The sequence below is a fragment of the Chelmon rostratus genome, chromosome 19, assembly GCF_017976325.1.
Source record: "Chelmon rostratus isolate fCheRos1 chromosome 19, fCheRos1.pri, whole genome shotgun sequence".
Classification (NCBI taxonomy): Eukaryota; Metazoa; Chordata; class Actinopteri; order Chaetodontiformes; family Chaetodontidae; genus Chelmon; species Chelmon rostratus.
Genome location: NC_055676.1, coordinates 16,986,422 through 17,005,423, shown reverse-complemented (window position 1 = coordinate 17,005,423; position 19,002 = coordinate 16,986,422). Strand labels below are relative to the sequence as shown.

Here is a 19,002-nt window from a genome sequence, read left to right as displayed (position 1 = left end):
ATCGGAAATATGCCGCTTAACGATGTGCCCGCTCAGTGGGTAGTGACTCATACCGAGTCTAAACGTTATGGGTTTTTTTTCTGTTAGCAGCTGATTGTGTCCTGAAATAGGAAAGGGCAGTTTGACATTTTGGGAATCGGTTTATTCGCTTTCCTGCCGAGAGAGAAGATTGATAACAATCTCCTGACCGTTAGCGAAATCTAAAAAATAACAGGAATAGCTAGCAGCGTGTTAGTTTATCTTTGCACAAAGAATCCTGTAAGAGTCTGTCCATTGGTAACAAACATTTGGTGAGGAGCATGGATTGCAGTTTTGCCTGCGCGAACCTGTGCAGCATTTTTGTGGTTATTTATTGGAGCCTAAACCTCATGTGTATGTGTTTCTTCACAGCTACAGAATGTTAGTAGTGAAACAAAACAACAGCCGCCAAAACTGTCTCTTGTCAATTTCAAAGTATTTCCTGAGTTTCCGTTTTTAAGCCAGAGCTTCGTTCCTTTTCAAATATATCACGATGACTCATTTAGACCAGGAAACTCCTCTGATTTGATCAACTCTGGCATTGCCTGCACAATGAAAATGCATTTTGCAGGGAATTATAAAAAGCCACTTTTTAAATAACCCTCGTGGCTATTTATCATATAGGAATTTGGGCTAAATGGAAATACATTGGGAAATCATCAAATTATGTACACTACATACACTAATCTGCATGTAATTTGTTGCCTCATATGCCTCTGTGTTTGCATAGGTATATATATTTAATTACTGCGGTGGTTAAATGTCATGGCATGTACACCTCAGGGAAAAGGAGGCAGGTCGTTATAAGCTCATTGACCCCATCTAGTGTTGTGGAGGTTACACTACACTAATAAAATACTAAAATAATGTAATGTTTTGGCTTGTCTGACATTGTGATTCTGTGTTACATTCATTTGCAAAGTCACTTAACTGGCTTTGCCCTATTTGACTTGATTGGTAGGTGAAGACTGTGGTTAAAAAGTGTCTTAATGAAATAAAGCGTGGGATGTAAACAAACTTCAGAAAAACTATTTGGAATAAAAACTGAAATTACATGAGCTCCTCAATAAACTATTATCATGCAAATAAACAGAATAAAATATTTCTACAGCACATTGCATCATAATATGCTAGCCAAGAAATCAAAGTAATTTTTAATTTCCTCTTAAATTTGTTTTAAATTACAACTTGGATAAGACTGGGTAATTACAGCAGATGACATAAGCAAACACATCGTCAACCAACATACACACAATGCACAAGTATGTTTTATTCAGCTCATTTACATGAAGTGAAAAAATAAGTTGAAATGTAAAGTCATTCGATATATTATTACAAGGAATGTTTCAATGGCAAACGATAAAAACATGTTTCAAAAAGTGCCTATTTTCACATCTTTGGTCATCCACCAAAAGTACAGCTTGTTCTGACTGACTGAAGAAGTGCTGGAACAAGATCTATGGGAGATAATATTAAAACAAACATAAAGTAACCATCAAGGCATTCATATCTCTACACCTAAACCCTAACATCTCCAGTTTCTGTGACTGCTCAGCAATACATGTCACATTAATTCTTCATTAATGCACTCTGTGTGGATATTTCTGACAAGGCCTCACAAGAGTCACATTTGATTGACAGAAACAAAAATATTAAAATCAGTAGTCTTGTTCCGACTTAAGTTAAGTCATCGTCAATGTCAGGACAGTGAACAGTATTACCGTTCTCCTTGTCTATCCATTATGTGTCCACACATTAGTTATGTAACAAGAAACAGAAATTAGTCTACAGCATGTTTCATCTTTTAAAATAAACTTTTAAAAAATTAACTTATCTTTATGTATATTTTGGGCATAAATGCATACATGTTATGGTGAGAGGGCTTTTGAGAAAAATAATAATTAGTTAATAGCTTAACTGCCATCTTGTTTTTGACCCTATGGCAATTATTTTTTGGTATAAAATCAACTAAAAAAGACAAAACAAGAGCATTACAACCTTTCTGTTTTTCAGTTTGCCATCCAGCCTGAAAACTTTCAACCTTTTTCTCTTAACTTGACTGCTTTTGTAGTCACTGTGCTCTGCGTTTGTCGGGCCGTATAGATACTGTCATTCGTAGCATGTTTCTCTTTGACTCACCAACATCAGTCTCACTTCACAATAGAGGTGAACGGCCCAAACATAATACTGTCCAGGCAACAACTGCACCGGAAACCAGAATCCTTAAAAATGGTGGCATTTACAAAAGAATAACATAAATAACGAAATGAGGATTACAGATCAATAATTTATATAAATGTTTTACAAGGCCATTGCAGGCTTTAAACAAGTCCTTCATTGTTTATACACTAACATGTTGTTGACTTTCTCTCCACTAGGTGGCTCTGTTTCCCTACATATAAAAACTTGTAGGTAGATTCAGTTTTCACTGGCCAAACTGAGGAGACAGTGTTTGGGTTTTTAATACAGAAGGCACACGGCTCAGAGAGCTCAAACTTATGTCCTATGTTTTCTTTCTGAAAGGACTTGCTGTAGTTACAGAGAATATTACAAATGGACATTAAGCTACAGGTGGATGTTTGACACAGGAGACCATTCTGTTGATTAATGTCCAACAAATGTCCACTCCAGCTGTGACGATGAATACCTTAAGCAGTTCAGTTTTAATTAATTCTTAATTCTGTCTTGACCTTTCCAGAGCAGCAAAGTGCACGGAGTCCTGGAAAAGTAAAAGGTCTTCACATTTTTTCATTTAAGGAATAGTTTGACAGTTTAGGAAATGTGCCTTTTCTCCTTCTTGTAGAGAGGTAGATGAAAAGATTGATACCAGTCTTATATATGTACACTAAATATGGAGCCTTGCCTAGTATAAAGAATGGAAACAGGCTCTGGACAAAGGAGACAAAATCTTTTTCTGTCTATTTCTTGGGCACATAACCACCCATAAGACCACAGGTCATTTTTACAATCAGCTTTTTGTACAATTAAGAAATACAACATGTTAATTGGTGAGCTCCATAGGTGCAGCATTTTGCACCTTCTGACAGAGCCAAGCTAGCTGACTCCCCATTTCCACGCTAAGCTAAGCAAATCACCTGCTAGCTCCATATCTGTTATACACATATGAGAGAGGTATCAGCCTCCTCATCTAACTATCAGCCAAGAAACTGAATGAGCACAGTTTCTAAAATGTTGCACTATTCCTTTAAAATCTGATGTAGTTCATATCAGTTGAATTCATCTGCGCAATTTTTAATGATCGCAGTCGTTGTGGTGATTATAACTCAGCAAGCTTTAAGACTTCAGGTCTTCTTGGGGTTTGAGTTTTGCTGTTGTTTCTGTTTGCGGAGGTGAGCCTCGATCTCGTGCCTGAAGAACAGCATCCCCAGCTGGCCGTGCGAGGCCTCGTTCATGGCCTTGGACTGCATGCACATGCGGTACTGGTCTGGAGGGAGCTCATCAGCACAATGTTTCTCATGCCACAGGTGGAACAAGCCTCGCGACGGCGCTCGGACCACAAGGAGGTTGCTATGGAGGTACTTTCTGTAAAGGTGGACATCCTCGCCCCCCCAGCCTTTGATATCGATGTCAAACCCTCCTGGAGATGAGAGAGCAGACGGGGAATGCCATATAATTTAAAGCTTCATTATACCATCATAGGATGTGTTGTTATGTAAAAAACCTTTTGATATGCTAACATTTCTAAGCAATTATTGGTTCAGTGCTGCCATCACTACCTCTTAAAGGAGTGCTGATTATGAATCCTCATTAGAGTCTACAGTATGTGATCATAATCAGTTTTCTGTCCTCACTGCCTGAGAGTGAGGACATTCTGGACTGCTGAACAGTTTTTGACCATGCATGTTTAAACCTGCATCTTTAGACCTAACTGTCCTGAACCATTCATGTCTGCCTTTTCTCATACTTTGTGTCTCTCTGCAGTTTTATTTTGATTATTCTGTCTGTTTCTGTCTCCCTTTTTTAACTCATGCTCCAGGGCTAAACAGAGATAAGAGAGGAATTTGAACCCAACAGATAAATTGTTCATTTGTTTGTGTGTATGTACTCGTGGCCTAAATAACAGCCTGAATTGTAATTTCTGAAGAACATAAAACTGCACAACTTAATTATGCTTTTAGAGGAATAGTTTGAGATTTTTGCGGAACACACTGATTCCCTTTCTTGTCAAGCGTTAGGCGTTAGAGATTATTGATATGTCTGTATGGTAAATTTGATGATGCAGCCAGAAGTTAGTTATCTTAGCTTAGCATAAAGACTGGGAACAGAGGGAAACAGCTAACCTCCTACCTCTAAAACTTATTAATTAACACGTTATACTGTATCTTGTCTGACTGATCTATACAAAAACCAATACATAAACTTGATGTTTTTTGTGGTAATTAGTGAGCTTTAGGGGTGTTGGTAGGTAGTTTTTTATTTTTGGAGGGGAGCCAGGCTAGCTGTTTTCCCCTGATTCCAGTCTTTATGCTAAGCTAAGATACGTTAAACCAGCCATGTCCAAACTATTCCATAAAGGGCCGTGTGGCTGCAGGTTTTCGTTCCAACCAAGGAGGAGCACACCAGGCTGGACTCATTTAATCAGCTGATCTCCCTTTTCAGCTGATAACTAAGGGATCCCTTGATGTTGATTGGTTGGCCTGGTGTGCTGCAGCCACACGGCCCTTTATGGAATAGTTTGGACATGCCTGCGTTAAACTAATCCACGGCTAGCTGTAGCAGTATTTACTGTACAGGCATGAGAGTAGGATAAGTCATCTCATTTGTTTATTAATTTGTCTGGATCCCCATTAGCTATTACCAATGCAACATCTACTCTTTCTAGAGTCCATAGAAAGACAATTACAACAACAATTTCATGAGAATATATAAATCAAAAGTGATTTAGTAATATTACAGACTACACTGCCTTGTATATACTGTACATACACATACATGCTTACTCGGAAACACACTGATGTAGAGACCTCATTTACAATATAGCCAAGTAAGAACAAAAAACACAGATACAAACACAAATAGGTAGCTTTGCCAAAAATGGTTATAAAAGTAAAAACAACAAAAACTAAATCAGTAAAATAATGAAACCTCAAGAACAAATAAAACAAGTAAAATTCAAAGCAGAAGAATCAACTAAAACTAGAACAGCTGGAGGTAAAATAAGATGACATTAATAATTTGAACTGCCCTAAGGATAAAAATGAGGTAAGCTTTGAATGGTTCTGCATGTTATTCCAGGTTGCACGTGCACAATGAGAAAAACAGGATTTTCCAAGGTCAGTGAAAGCAGCTGCCAACGTAATCCAATTATTTGAGTATGTTTGAGAAGGGCCCACATTAAAAGACAGTAATGTAAGGGGGCAAAACCCAGTAATGCCTTATACATAAATAAACCCCAGTGTCTGTCACACCTTCCAGAGAGAGAGGGCCACCCCCTTAGCATACAGATGACAATGATGAGTATTATATTTATCACCGGTCATAAATCTTAGTACAGAGTGATATAACTCTTGGCAAGAAAGTGAATAAGTGTATTTCCCAAAATGTCCAACTATTCCTTTAAAACAGATTTCTGGCCATATTGCAGCCTTGTTTATCATTTCAGTGGTTAAGCGAGAGCATTTGTATGCTCGTGTGTGTGTCTGGGCCCTAAACAATAAACCACTTTGAATTTCACCGCAGCCTTTAATTGATTTCACTTTGGAGGGAAACTAAATTGATGTAAATCTGTCTTGAGAGCCAATATCCCTCACCTAATATACAGATGGAGAGTACATGGGGCTATGAGATATGCTAATATATGCTGCTGCTGCCCCTCAGAGCTGTTTCATGCAGAGTAATATAATAAAATCTCCTCCCAGTTAAGAACAGTAATGTAATATTGAACCATTTGTGTTCTGATGTTTTTCATATCCATTAAGCTATGGCACCATTCAAGTAGCAGAGTGCATATTTTGGTGGCCATCCAGGAAACCCATTTTTACCCTGCCTTATGTAACGCCTCTGTGCAGATAAGCAACCCCCATGAGCAACTGTGTATAAATTCCTGCACTGCTAAGATGTTGTGATAGGTATGACTGTGATCAGTGTTGTGTTGTGAATGCTGTCGTTCTGAAATATTTACCTATGTTTATGAAGTCGGACCTGTACTGGCAGGTCATGCCGAAACCGAAGTCCCTCCAGAAGCCTGTGTCTTTCTTGATCACCTACAGAGAAAAGAACTGAAAGTCTCTTATCAGCTCAACACACTCAGGAGCCACTTCAACATGTTTCTGTGGATTTGTACACATAGCAGCTGGAGAGGGGAATATTTCTAAACCTCCCAGCAAGGTAGCACAGCACTGAGTGAGATATTTTCCACAAGTGGCTCGCAGAGTGTTCGGAAAAAGGAAGAGGAGAGGAACGATTTGATTGGTGCGTGTTACCAGCTGTTGCTCCACAGGTGGGATGTGTTCAGGACTTCCATAGATCAGAGTGGGGTTGTACTGGCTGAATAGCACCGGGTAGAACACCTTTTTACCTGAGGGTGAGCGAGACAGCGGTGTCAGACAACAACACTTGACTAACGCGTTGGAATAATAATTCAAGATATCTGCTGCTGCATTCTGGGTAGTAAGAACAACAATTCAAGATACCTCTAAACAGATCTCGACTAGTCAGAAATTTTTTTTAGGATATGTGTAACGACATCACAGAAATCACCACACTGCTTTATCACTGACTGACAGGATTCACATTATAGATACCCACAATGTATTTATGACCAGTCAAAACATTAACTCAAGCTTTTGTACTTACATTTTAACTAGTCACAACTCAAATTTCACAATTTTCTAATTATACTCTGACTAGTGAGAATGAATCGTTGAGTTGGAGAATATCAACAATTCAGTGTTTCCTGTGTGAAATGTGAATCTCCATTGAAACAATGGCTAGTTATATTTTAAATAGAAGATATCTCCAATGTAGTTTTGATGAATCATAATTTCAATGAAAGATAACTTTAATTCAGCTCATTTAAATATATTGTAATTATCTTTTTTGGCTATCGCAGGTATTACTTGTCAAAACTACAGTGGAGATATCTTGAAATTGAGTTATTACAACACAGTTTTAGTGCATCGTAGTTCTGTTAAAAAGAGTATTTGTGCACGATGTTTTAACATGAAAAATATTTTATTTGACTATCTCTAATAGCATTTCACATATCTGCACATGCATATTGAAGCTATCTGCAGACACATACCCTGCAATGTAACTGGAGGTATCTTGATATTAAGTTTTGACAAGTCATAAAAGCACCACATGTTCAAACAGGCTGGCTATCGGGTGCGCATCTCTCACCAGGCTGCGTGTTGAGTCGGCAGGTGTTGAGGAAGTCGGCGGTGAAGTAGATGTCCACGTCGCAGAAGAAAAGCAGCACGTTGCCTCCCTTCCAGGCTCGGGCCCCCACGTCCAGACCCCGTCCCCGAGAAAACTCCTCATCCAGCTGCAGCAGAGTGTAGTTCTTAAAATTAACTTCCCTGCAGAGACACAGAGACAGTGGTTAGGCAGAGAGAATATTCAAAACAAAGAGATTATTCAAACCCTCCTTGGAGAACTGCAAAGAGAATATATATAACTGCTTGTCTTAAAGCCCGACATAATTTGATGCAGGATCATAAAGATATTTTCACTCTATTTTCACATGGTATAAGAGTTTTTTCCCATTCCTTCTATTATATGTACAATCTATTTCCCTTTCTTTTTATTGTGCAGCTTCCTTTTTTATTGTTTTATTGTGCATTCTTAAATGTTCCTCTAAAGCATTTCTTTGACTTATGTAAAGCACTTTGAAATGCCCCTTTGTTGGAAAGATGTGACACAAATAAACTCGCCTTGCCCATATGCTTTGGCAACATGTTTTTCATTAAAACACTGTGCCAATGGCTTAATTGAATTGAACTGAAAAACAGGGGGAGAGAGAGAAAGAGAGAGCGATTAACTGAAGAAAAATCACCGACAAACAGGAAGACACAGACGAAAGCAGAAGTACGATGATGATTGATGATCTATACGCTGGCTGAAACTGAAATTCTAATGCAAATATTCAGCTGGTGATCTTGCAAGTCAGGTGTGCACAAAGGTCCTCGAGGTCATTGTGCACCTCAGCTTTGAAATCTTATTTTGTACAATCTGCAGCCATATGTTCACCATGATTTGCATTATATTGACATCTGCAGTAAACAACCAAAAACAGCGGACAGATGTTCCAGGGCCTCAGATTCACTCTGTGCCAATTAGTTTGTGGTTATTAGTTATTTGTTAGTTTGCACCACTAAAGTACAATACAATGTAAAATGATTATGAAATGAATGTTGCTGTTTTTTACTTATTTGATGACTTGAATACTTCTTCCATGACTGTTTTTTGGCAATTTGATTTCACAAAATCAAATTAAATAATAAAGCTATTTAATTAGGATTTTGGCTCTGGGCCTGTTTACAAGACAGGACCTCGACATTTAGGGATAATGCAGGAGCCAGCTTGAGGTGGAAGAAGTATTCAGGCCATATCTTGAGTAAAAGTGGCTATAGCAAAGTACAGAAATACTCTGAGTTAAAGTCTTATATTCAAATAAAAAAAAAACAAACAAACAAAAGTACAGGTGCCAAAATGAAGAACGGCCCACTCAAGTATCATATATTTTACTGGATAATAATAAGTGATGCATTCATGTGTTTATCACTTATTTGCTGCAGCTGGTAAAGGTGGGTCTAATTTTCATTACTTTATATACTGCTGGGCATCTTAACCTATTAGTTACTTTATATTTTGTGTTAATAACCTAAATCTACATAATAACTAAAGCTGCTAAAAATGTAGCGCAGCAAAAAAGTGAACAATATTTGCCTCTGAAATGTAGTAAAAGTATAAAGTAGGATAAAATGGAAATACTCAAGTACCTCAAGCCTGTACTGTACCTGTACAGTGCTTGAGTGAATGCACTTCCATTAGTATCACATGTATGGCACACATGAGGCGGATATTTTCTCAAAATTTGAGTACTGGCTGGTATCTAGGGCTCTAGGCAAAATATACTCAAGTTGCTATATGCACTGTATCTAATGGGTACTTAAATGCAACACAGCAGGAGGAACCGGAGGGTTAGTAGGGGCCCAAAGAACAATATTGCTTCCCTTTGAGGGTTAATCTGGCCTTGGTAATCCTCTGTTTCTGTCTTTTGTGCCTTTAATATTTTCCACCCAAAGATTACAACATAATGACCTCACAAATCTTCTTCCAAAAGTTCACATGAGAACAGCGTTTTGCACACTGACTTCATTTCCCAGCTCCTGGTCTTCTCTCTCAGATTCTGATTCTGATACAGACAAACTTTGCGACCGAAAATCAATTGCATGGAACAGCAACGTTTCCTCCATCACTGGCCTGAAGTTTTCCAGGGACGCGGTGAAAAGAAAGAGACACAGCTGGATCCAGATGTACACAGCTGTGGCATTTTGCTTAACCATAACAATTCACGCTGTTAGTGACTAATCCTTTTTCTCATGCATGCACACACACACAAACTCAAAAACACACACACTTGCATATGAAGAAAATGAGGAAAGCTGGTTCTCCGCTGAGGCAGAACAAACAGGCTCTAACCTCCTCCTTCTTTCATGTGTTGTTGTTTTGCAACATTAAGAGGGGGACCAGGTAGACAGGTGCAGACATACACAGCTTTGTTAAAGGAAACCAGGATCACCAGAGGAGACACGGTCGGTTTGTTTTTGCCAGAGGCCGCTTGAATCATGCTTCCCACATTTCCATCTAACTGCTGTGTGTGTGCGACATCTGTGAAAAATGTGTATCCGGATATTTATTCATGTGTGTTTCTTTGTAAAAGCCTTTGTCTATCGTTTCAGCTCCTCCCATAAACAAGACATTATAAAACCTTTTAATCCTGGTCAGAGTGGCTGTAAATCCCAGAGAAACATAAACAAGACGCCACTTATTACTGTCTTATTTGTTTGTCGGACTAACAACTTCAGTGGGCCAACAATGTTGAGAAATCAGTAAAACATCAGGAACAATTAAAAAATGTCCTTATGAATCTATCCACATGTGTTTATGTGCGGTCAGTCAATAGGCCGACAGAGTTCAGTCTCAACGTCTGAATCCAAACAGAGTCGATCTGTTTCGCGCTCTGCTCAGAGTCCCTGGAGAGGCTGACCCACTCGCTGGCACTAAACTGTCCACAGATGGAAGAGACAGAGCACAATAGCTCTGTTTGTCTCAAACAATGTTAATGCAATAGCAGATTCACATGTTGATTCAGTCTCAACGCTAATGGAGCGGGAGGCCCATTTGTCAGAGATGAAGAGAAAACTGTCAGCTTTCAAGAGGAGCGCTGCAGCGAGCGAGAAAGCTAATGTAATGCTTATTTCTTGCAAATGAACAAAAAAAAAGTGACAAAATTGAATTTTTTGTTTTGTTTGAGCAAAAACATTATTTTTTAGAGGGATAGTTTGACATTTTGGGGAATATGCTAATTAAGTTTCTTCCAGAGAGTTAGATGACAAGATTGATACCACTCTCATGTCTCTAGGCTAAATGTGAAGCTACAGTTAGCAGCCAGTTAACTTAGCATAGCAGAAAAGCTAGAAATGGAAAAAACAGCTGGGCTAGCTCTGTCCAGAGGTAAAGAATCTACCTGCCAGCACCTCTGAAGTCGTTCTTTTGTAGGAAACACTGCTGGCTAACAATCTGCCCACCTCTAAAGCTCGTATCTAGTTTGATTAAGCAGTACAAAAAAAACAAAATGTAAAAACAACTATTTGTGGTTTTAATGGGGGGTTCTGCACTGGACTATGGATTAAACACACAAAATATATTGTGTAAATTAGTGAGCTTTAGAAGTGCTGGTATGGAAATTTTGTTAAATTTGAGTCCAGCAAGCTCTTTCCCCCTGTTTTCAGTCTTCAAGCTAGGCATAGCTAAGCTAAGCAGCTGTAGCTTCATATTTACCAACAGGCATGAGTGTGGTACCAATCTAGCAAGAAAGCAAATAAGTGTGGTTCTTAAAATGTCAAGCTATTTCTTTAAAACTGATTTCTGTAACATTGCGATGTAGCATTTGCATGCCACCGTCTGAGTTTGGGCCCTCACCAATGAAACCACCTTAAATTTCACTGCAGCCTTTAACTGATTTCTCTTTGGAGGGAAGCTAAATTGATGTAAATCTGTCCTGAGAGCCAATATTCTTCACCTAACACACAGATGGAGAGGACGTAAAGCTACGAGAATACAGTCTGCTGCTGCTGCTGTTGCTTAGGTAAAAAATCTGCCTACCAGCTCAAGCTGCTTTTACATTTCATTTTGAGCAGATTAAACAAAACAAGACACTGAATAATGTGCTCTTTTGTGAGCTTCAAGTGTGCTTGTAGGCGTATTTTGTTAACTTTGGATAAAAGATGCAGACTATGTTTTCCCTGCCTGTTTGCGGTCTTCATGCTACAATCAGCTAACTGTCTCCTGGCAGCAGCTTCATATAAAGCCTAGAGACATGTGAATATCTGCAATCATTTACTAATTCAGCTGTGCATACGTGAGTGTGTTTTAAGACTTATAAATAATTCATTAGTAGTTTTATGGTGGTGATATTTTCCTGATTACGGATAATATTTAGGGGGAAATGTAATTGAGCCAAAGTCTATCTACAACTCTTATTCATCCTGGTGAGCGCACGCTGTTTGGGCCGACCTGAGTGCATTAGCTGTTTTTAATAACTCTCAGACGTCTGTTTGTCCACTAACCTATTTTCTATGCCTCTGAAAAACAAGCCCAAAAATATGAACACAGACACTATCATTGCCAAGTAGAAAAGTCCACTTAAGCCCTGCAATATCCTTGTTTTCTAAATTACTTTTTATATTGTGCTCTTTTTCTTCCCTCTTCCCCTCAGGCATCAGCACCCTTATTATGGCCGAAAATAGTCGATTTGTTTACTGTAGGCGTGATGGCTGGTACCTAGTATAGGCTAAATTGTTGAAACTGTGTCAGGGAGAGAAGCCCTAAAAGAGCTGTCATGTTGTGTCTCAGCAGCAGGCCTGATCCTGTTAGTTCTGCTCAGGACAAGGAGGGGAGGACCAGATTTTCTCTGGGTGTCTCTTTTCTTTTCTCTGTGAATCTGTGCCTCTGTGTAACCATTTGTATGTATTTGCATGTGTGTGGTTATAGCTTGAGGAAACTGCAAACATGGTGCTTACTGAATGTATGTGTATGTGGCCGTATCCAGGCTTCTATTCAGCCCGCTTCTGAGACACCAGTGAAGCATTCTGGCTTTTTAGCCATGCTAGCAGCACTGCTCTTGGGATGGGAATGTTGGTCAGTTGGTTAGTCCTGACAAAAATATCTCAACAACTTTTAGATGGATTGCCACAACATTTTGTAAAACATTCATTTTCCCAAATGTGTAAGTCCTAATGACTTTGGTGATCCCCTGACTTTCATCTAGTGCCAGCAGAAGCGTAACATAAGTCCAATTACCTGGTCTGTTTATATTTGCACTAGTTAGCAAAACCTGCAATTTTAATTGCATGATATTGCTAACCATGTCCTCAATTTTCAACTACAGCACATTCCCATTAGCTGCATGATGAGGTAATACCAGGGTGGATAGTGGACAGTGGCAGTCTGTGGTGTACAGGCTGATTAAGGGTAGCTGTGTTGGCAGCATTGTGCCCTGCGGCTGCGGATGCTGCCACCTTTAAGGTGCTTTCAGACAGTGAGCAGTTGCTGACTCTGCCCTTTTATCTCCATGCTGGTCAGTCCTTCATCGCCTGAAATCCCACAATACCTTGCAAAGCTATTCAGTCATGTCTCATAGAGACCACCGTCGCAATCTGCGCCACATTGCGTCCGCCACCTCTCGCTTGTCGCAGTGTCAGTGCTCACGAGCTAGCATGTAGCTCGCTTACGAAGAAACACTGAGTATATATGCAACCTGCACTTTCTCCCACAATTGATGTGACACTGTGTCAAACAACACTTTAATAAGTAATCCTGGTGGACCAGCGACAGAAAAAAAGGGAGATCCCAGGAAGTTCAACACAAACCTTCTCCTCCTCAAACAATCATCCACAGCAGGCAAACACTACACATCCTGTCCCACCACTACATCACTTCCTCTTGTTTGTTTGTTTTTTTCACAAATCACTACAGTGCAATTTTTGCTCTCATAACCTTGCATAATAACTTCATGCAAATGAAAATTTTTTTACATCGTTGGTCAGTCTTGTGTCACCAGAAATCCCACAATATATCAAAGCAGCCATACGAAACAAAGGAGGTGGTGCCACCTTCAGTGGGTCCTAACCATGGTCTTCTTGCCTCATAAATACATTTAAACTGCTTTCACTCCAACATCTCTCTGTTTTCTGATGCAGCGATGCCAGCTGTTAGCTCACCTTGACCTGGGAGTTTTAATTGCCTGCAATAACATTTTTCCCGCTTGTCTTTTACCTGTCTGGTGTTTACATAGCAGGCTCCGGTGCATCCTCTCTGGGCTATTGTGAAGAAAAAAGAAAGTCTGTGCATGTAATGGAAAGGTAAGTGCAAGCTATAAAAAATGTAGACTTGTTGTGATCACTCAGGCAGAGCCCTCAGGCAAGAACGAGTTATCAACAGTCAGTAATTTACAGAATGGGCCCGTCTTGGCAGTCTGTAAAGACACAAGCTCTCTTTAAAATTAATATTGGACAGCTTCTGAAACTCCTCAGTGATTTGTTGATCACTTCATCCACTCATAATCTTCTCTCAGTCACTTTCTGGTTGACATTATCCTCTCACTTTCTCGGAGCTGTCAGGGGCTCTTCAGAGAGTTGTTGACCCACAATAACATGAAAGGCTTATTGGAAAGAGAAAGATGAGGTAACGGTTGTAGCTGAAGCAGTGGCAGAATGATCACATCTTTTGTGTCTTTGTCTGCCCAAATTTCTGATCCCTTTCTTTCATCTCAACGTGCTACTTCCTTTGATATCCCTGTTGATGCTCTTCTTCCATCCTCGGAAAGTCTTTCTTCCAACTTAGCTTTTCTCTCCCATCTTGTTATCACACCTCTCCTCTAACTTCCTTTTCTTGCTGTTTTTCCCCTCAGTCATCGTCTCTCCCCTGCGACTGAAGCACAGTACTTATTCATACGTATCCACTGGTATCTCTGAACAACAGATCACTGGCTCTTCCTACTTTACACACAATCTCCCTCCGTCTCCTTTTCTTGTATCTCTTTCTCTTTATCACATGTTGTTCTGAATCATTATTCTTCAGCATGTAAGGCTCAGAAACGTACATGCCCCCCGATGGTTTGAGCCTGAGCTCAGGCTTTGAAGTATGGATGTGTAAGCGTTATACTTGAAAGTTCAGAAGCTGATTCTATCTATTTTGAACGATATCCCTGGTGTCTGACAGAATGCTTGAAGACTGGGCTCTGATTTTCTGGAGCATTGCTTTCTATCTCCTAAATTCTGCTTGTTTTAGCCTGTTTTAGAGTAGAACTGCTTTGGCTTTTGATACATGTATCCAAATAATTAGCACCTACAATAAAAACCTAACCGTTTTTCACCCTGATTTAATCCCTGAAGATGAATTACAGTTAGAAAACTGGTGGCGACCATTTAGATCTTGTTAGATTTACGGAACATTTGCATCAAGTGGCTCGAGTGCCTATTGATGGATGAAAAAATGTCTTCTTTAGAGGAATTTGAGCAGGGACACTGTGCTACCTAAAGAGCAGAGAGTGTGACTGCAGGTGATTTTACAAAAAAAGGACAAACAGCTAAAGGTTGTTTGGGAGCAGAAACAAATCAAACCACTTTCTAGAGGTGAATTTAATTTGTAGGAAGGGCAGTGTGGAATCAGATCAGCCACTAAAGATGCCATCACTGCTGGGAACAGATATTGACTTGTTTGTGGTGAAGGTGTGTGTGTGTGTGTGTGTGCGCGCGTGCGCGTGTGTGTGTGTGTGTTTTAGGCCTTCAGAATGGGGATGTTTGGCAGATACTGAGCTACTTCTTTCATAGTTTGGTTTTTAGGGTTAACACTGTAATCAGGTTTATTTTAGGTTAAGAGCTGAATGAAATAAGATTCTGTTAGTATTGGAATGCATGGGTATGCGATCAGTCAATTACTGTGACAGATTAGTTGATCGATAAAGACAATTGTGATAATTGATTAATTCTAAGTCTTTTATCAAACAAAATTACCCAAAATTGGTTCAATACAACTTAGGACCAGGTTGTGCTTGAAAATAACTAGTTTTTCAGGCTGTCTCCTGGACCCTGCCACCTGTCTCAACTTCACACACCTGGCCAACACCACTTTCATTATTTTATAGACTAAAATAGATAACTCGCTATAGAAGACAATCCTCAGTTGCAGCCCAATTGCACATGAACACATGTATACATATTCCTCTGTGAGCCTTTATGCAGTTTATGATTGCATCTCTGCACGCATACTGTATGTGTGTGTCTGCCTCCGAGATAATGGGACCACAGGTAGTTATCTTCCAATGATGATTTCTATTCATTTCAACTAGGGTCTGAAAACCAGATAAAAGAAAAGGAGAGTACAGAGCTGATTACAGGCACTGATTCACACCTAGATAAGCCGCTACAGAACTGATGAATGCATTGTTAGGCTGTGAGAAGAATACAAAAAGCCTGAAAGAGTTCAAGGCAGAACTGCTGCTCAGGGAGAAAAATTACAGTGTACTTTATCCAACAGTCTTCTTTAACTGGCTGTACCTCCACTTACTTCTGCTCCAACTGTTTTCCATTCAGTGTGTTTCTCTTACTAAGCTCGCTCGCTCCTTTTAAGAATTCTTCCAGATTAAAATCGGTAATATTTCAGGTTTGTGGTATGCTTCTGTTTTCTACGTCCACAGGTTCTGATTTTGCCTTTTTTACACTTCATGTGACACTTCAGTTTAAGTGTATTTAACACTGCCTTTTTTTAAATCTTCACAGTTCCCCTTTGTGACAGCAGCAGGCAGAGACACAGTGGGACAAAGAGACGCTGTGTGATACTAGACATCCTGATTCAAGGCCACACAAAAACCTTCGGGGCTGGGAATCGACAAGCGTCACCATAGCAACCCCCTCAGGGAATCTGTGGCTCAATCCACAGTGGATCTGACTTCTGATCAGCCGGCAGCGATCGTCTCCAGAGGTGTGGGTGCCGTCGAGGTCCATGTGAGAGGTTTCAAGTGAGTCAGGGATGATCACAGGTCTGTTGTAATTTATCTGTGTTGGCTGGTAGCTCTCAGCTCCTCAGTGTGGGTGGCGCACTGCTCCATTATTCATCAGACAGATGACTGGCTGTGGCAGGACGCCGAGCCAGGAGGTGTGCGTCTTTTTTTTTTTGTGTGTGTGTGTGTGTCGTGAGAGAGACAGATTACAAAACCTGAAGAAGAGAGGTTTCTCTTGTATGTGTGGAAAAAATATTTTTACGTCTGCTTTTAAGAGAGGCTGCATGACTGCGGCAGCATTCATTTCATTACATAAATTACATTCCATATCATGCATTTGGCCTCTAATTCAAAGATCTGATCTTGGCTATGGTTCCAACCCACCTGGATGTGTTCTCTAGAGTGCTGCGGACTTCGCTCATCTGCTCTTTCCCAAAATACACCACTGTCAGATGGACCCGGCCGTCCTGACGCAAGCAGACTTCCCTGTACGTACACACAAACACACAGAGGAAGGGACATTATAGATGAAAGCGCTCTCAAACTGAGCGGGGTGGGAATACAGGAAGAAGAGCTCTGTGGTCAAATTAGGGTTTTTGAAAATGAAGGCTTGTTTTGGAGGTTTTATTCTTTCAAATGCTGAAAAGAATAGTGCAACAACAACTCAGATAGTTTCAAGCTAAATTGCTTAAATCATTCATCAAGGAAAAATGCAAAGCATTTGCTGGTTTCAACTTCTCCAATGTGGTGATTTACTGCTTGTCACTGTAAACTGGGTTGGGCTGGACATGCATTAAAAGACTTCATATTTCAACCTGGGAGATTGAAATGTTTTATGTTCTATTACTGTTGTGTGACAATTGTAGACTATAGATTAACCTTGACTGACTCTGTGTTAAAGCACAGGGAGAGATTGTACACAGGTCAAAGAGAGACCAGGTGGGAGATGCCTGCAGGCACTTTGATGGAGACATGTCAAATGTATCACACACATGCTGAAGATTCAACTCCTCTCTTACAGCACACACAAATTTGTCTAGATTTTCCCCAGAAGCACATGGAGGAAAATGTCTCATAAAACACAACTTGATGATTACAAGATGCTAAGAAATGACTTAATACGTGCAGACGATAATGGGTAGCCAGAAATAATCCGATTTTTACTGGATTTACACATGCTGCTGTGTAAGCGGCTCTCTGTAAAAGCTGGCATCTGATGACGCATTCTTCATTTTGTCACTTGGACCACAAAGTAGAAAAAAAAGTTATAATTATTTCATTATGAGGTAAGAGCAACAATTTCCTTTTAAGCTGCTCCAGAGAGCCTGTCTGCAAATGTTTGCAGTTTCTTTGTGTTTGTCTGAATTCACATTTTGGCTCTATATTCTCCACTTGGGAAACATATCACAGTGCATCACAAATTATGTTATTTTCCAGTCTAAAAGTGAATAAAGGATATTTGATAAACACTCAGTAACTCGCGTTATCACACTCAAACACACACACAATTTCTCCTGGCACACCTTTAATATGGATGAGGGTAAAGTGTTTGCTCAGCAACTTGCTGAGTCTTTCAAGTAAGTACACTTCTTGCCATGCTGTATATCAACTACTGCTGGTCCGCCCAGGGGGGCATTTTAATGGGCTGCAACACTGCTACTAAGCAGGATTTACCATGTAAAAAGAGCTGTGATAAGCAGCAGCGGCAGCACAATAAATCGCAGACATTAAGGAGAATGTTTCCTTAACTGACGGTGACAGACTGAGCTGAAACAAGCACGTTTTGCTGTTAGATGATGAGATTTGACTGCCTTTCATACTTTGTCTTCATCAACAATTGTTTTATCACATACACATACGAGCCTGGATCTATTTGTGGTATAATGTAGTATATTTGACATGCTTATTAGCTACATGCATCAAAAATATGTATGAAAGTACATTTCCTGTGGGCATGTGGTGGCTGATAAAAACTGAGCTGGGCTCTGTAAGGCCATCTTTATTCATAGTCTTGTCAGAATCACTTAAATCGCGCTGAGATTTGTTTACATTCTTATTATGCCGACTAGCACCAAAATAAATTAACTGATAAGACAACATGTGCAGCTTTAAAATGATAATTACATGTTCCCTAAAAAAAAAGTGTCTTTCCTCTAATCTCTCCCGCTCCTCGTCCCTGTCTGCCCAATTAATATGTAAAACTGGAATTGAAACTGGGTTTGAAGAACAGAGTATCGCATTTTCTTGAATTAGTTACGTGTGACACAAAGAACCGTCTTGAATAAATTACTGGTGGTGCTTCTGTTTATGTCACATTGTGTGTGTGATTTTGCAATTAACAGCTGGAAACTGGATAAACAACTCAAAAACGTCGCTAGAGGCTTAATTGCTGAGTCCCACCTGAAGTTGTGCATGAACTGTTTGAACTTGTCTGTGCGTCTGGACAGCGGGACGATGATGTTGATTGGGACGTTGACTGTGTCCACCCTCTCGTTTTTCACCTTCAACAGTGGTCCAAAAGGACGGAAGAGGACCAGACGCCTGAATTCATTACTGGACTCCCCTCTGAATGTCAGCTCGTACAGCGTCCCTTTGTCTTTCTCTGTACGTGTGATACCTGATGGGTCAGACACAGAGACATGAAGTTAAGAGTGATGACCAAACAAACACACAGCGACTGTGCATACTTTTTCATGATAACCAGTCTGGGTATTTATGTCCAATAGTATTATACA

General features: G+C 39.9%; 1 protein-coding gene across 1 annotated transcript in view; it reads right to left on the bottom strand.

Annotated features, from left to right (window-relative positions):
- Positions 1-1,268: 1,268 nt before the first annotated feature.
- csgalnact1a (chondroitin sulfate N-acetylgalactosaminyltransferase 1a) overlaps positions 1,269-19,002 on the bottom strand; it is a 33,816-nt gene continuing 16,082 nt past the window's right edge. Inside the window, exons 3-8 of the mRNA XM_041959742.1 lie at positions 18,668-18,884; positions 16,652-16,753; positions 7,381-7,559; positions 6,462-6,556; positions 6,161-6,242; positions 1,269-3,616 (exon numbers count right to left, since the gene is read on the bottom strand). Of these exons, the coding sequence (XP_041815676.1) occupies positions 3,321-3,616; positions 6,161-6,242; positions 6,462-6,556; positions 7,381-7,559; positions 16,652-16,753; positions 18,668-18,884 (971 nt within the window). The 3' untranslated portion in view covers positions 1,269-3,320. The remainder of the gene's footprint in view (positions 3,617-6,160; positions 6,243-6,461; positions 6,557-7,380; positions 7,560-16,651; positions 16,754-18,667; positions 18,885-19,002) is intronic.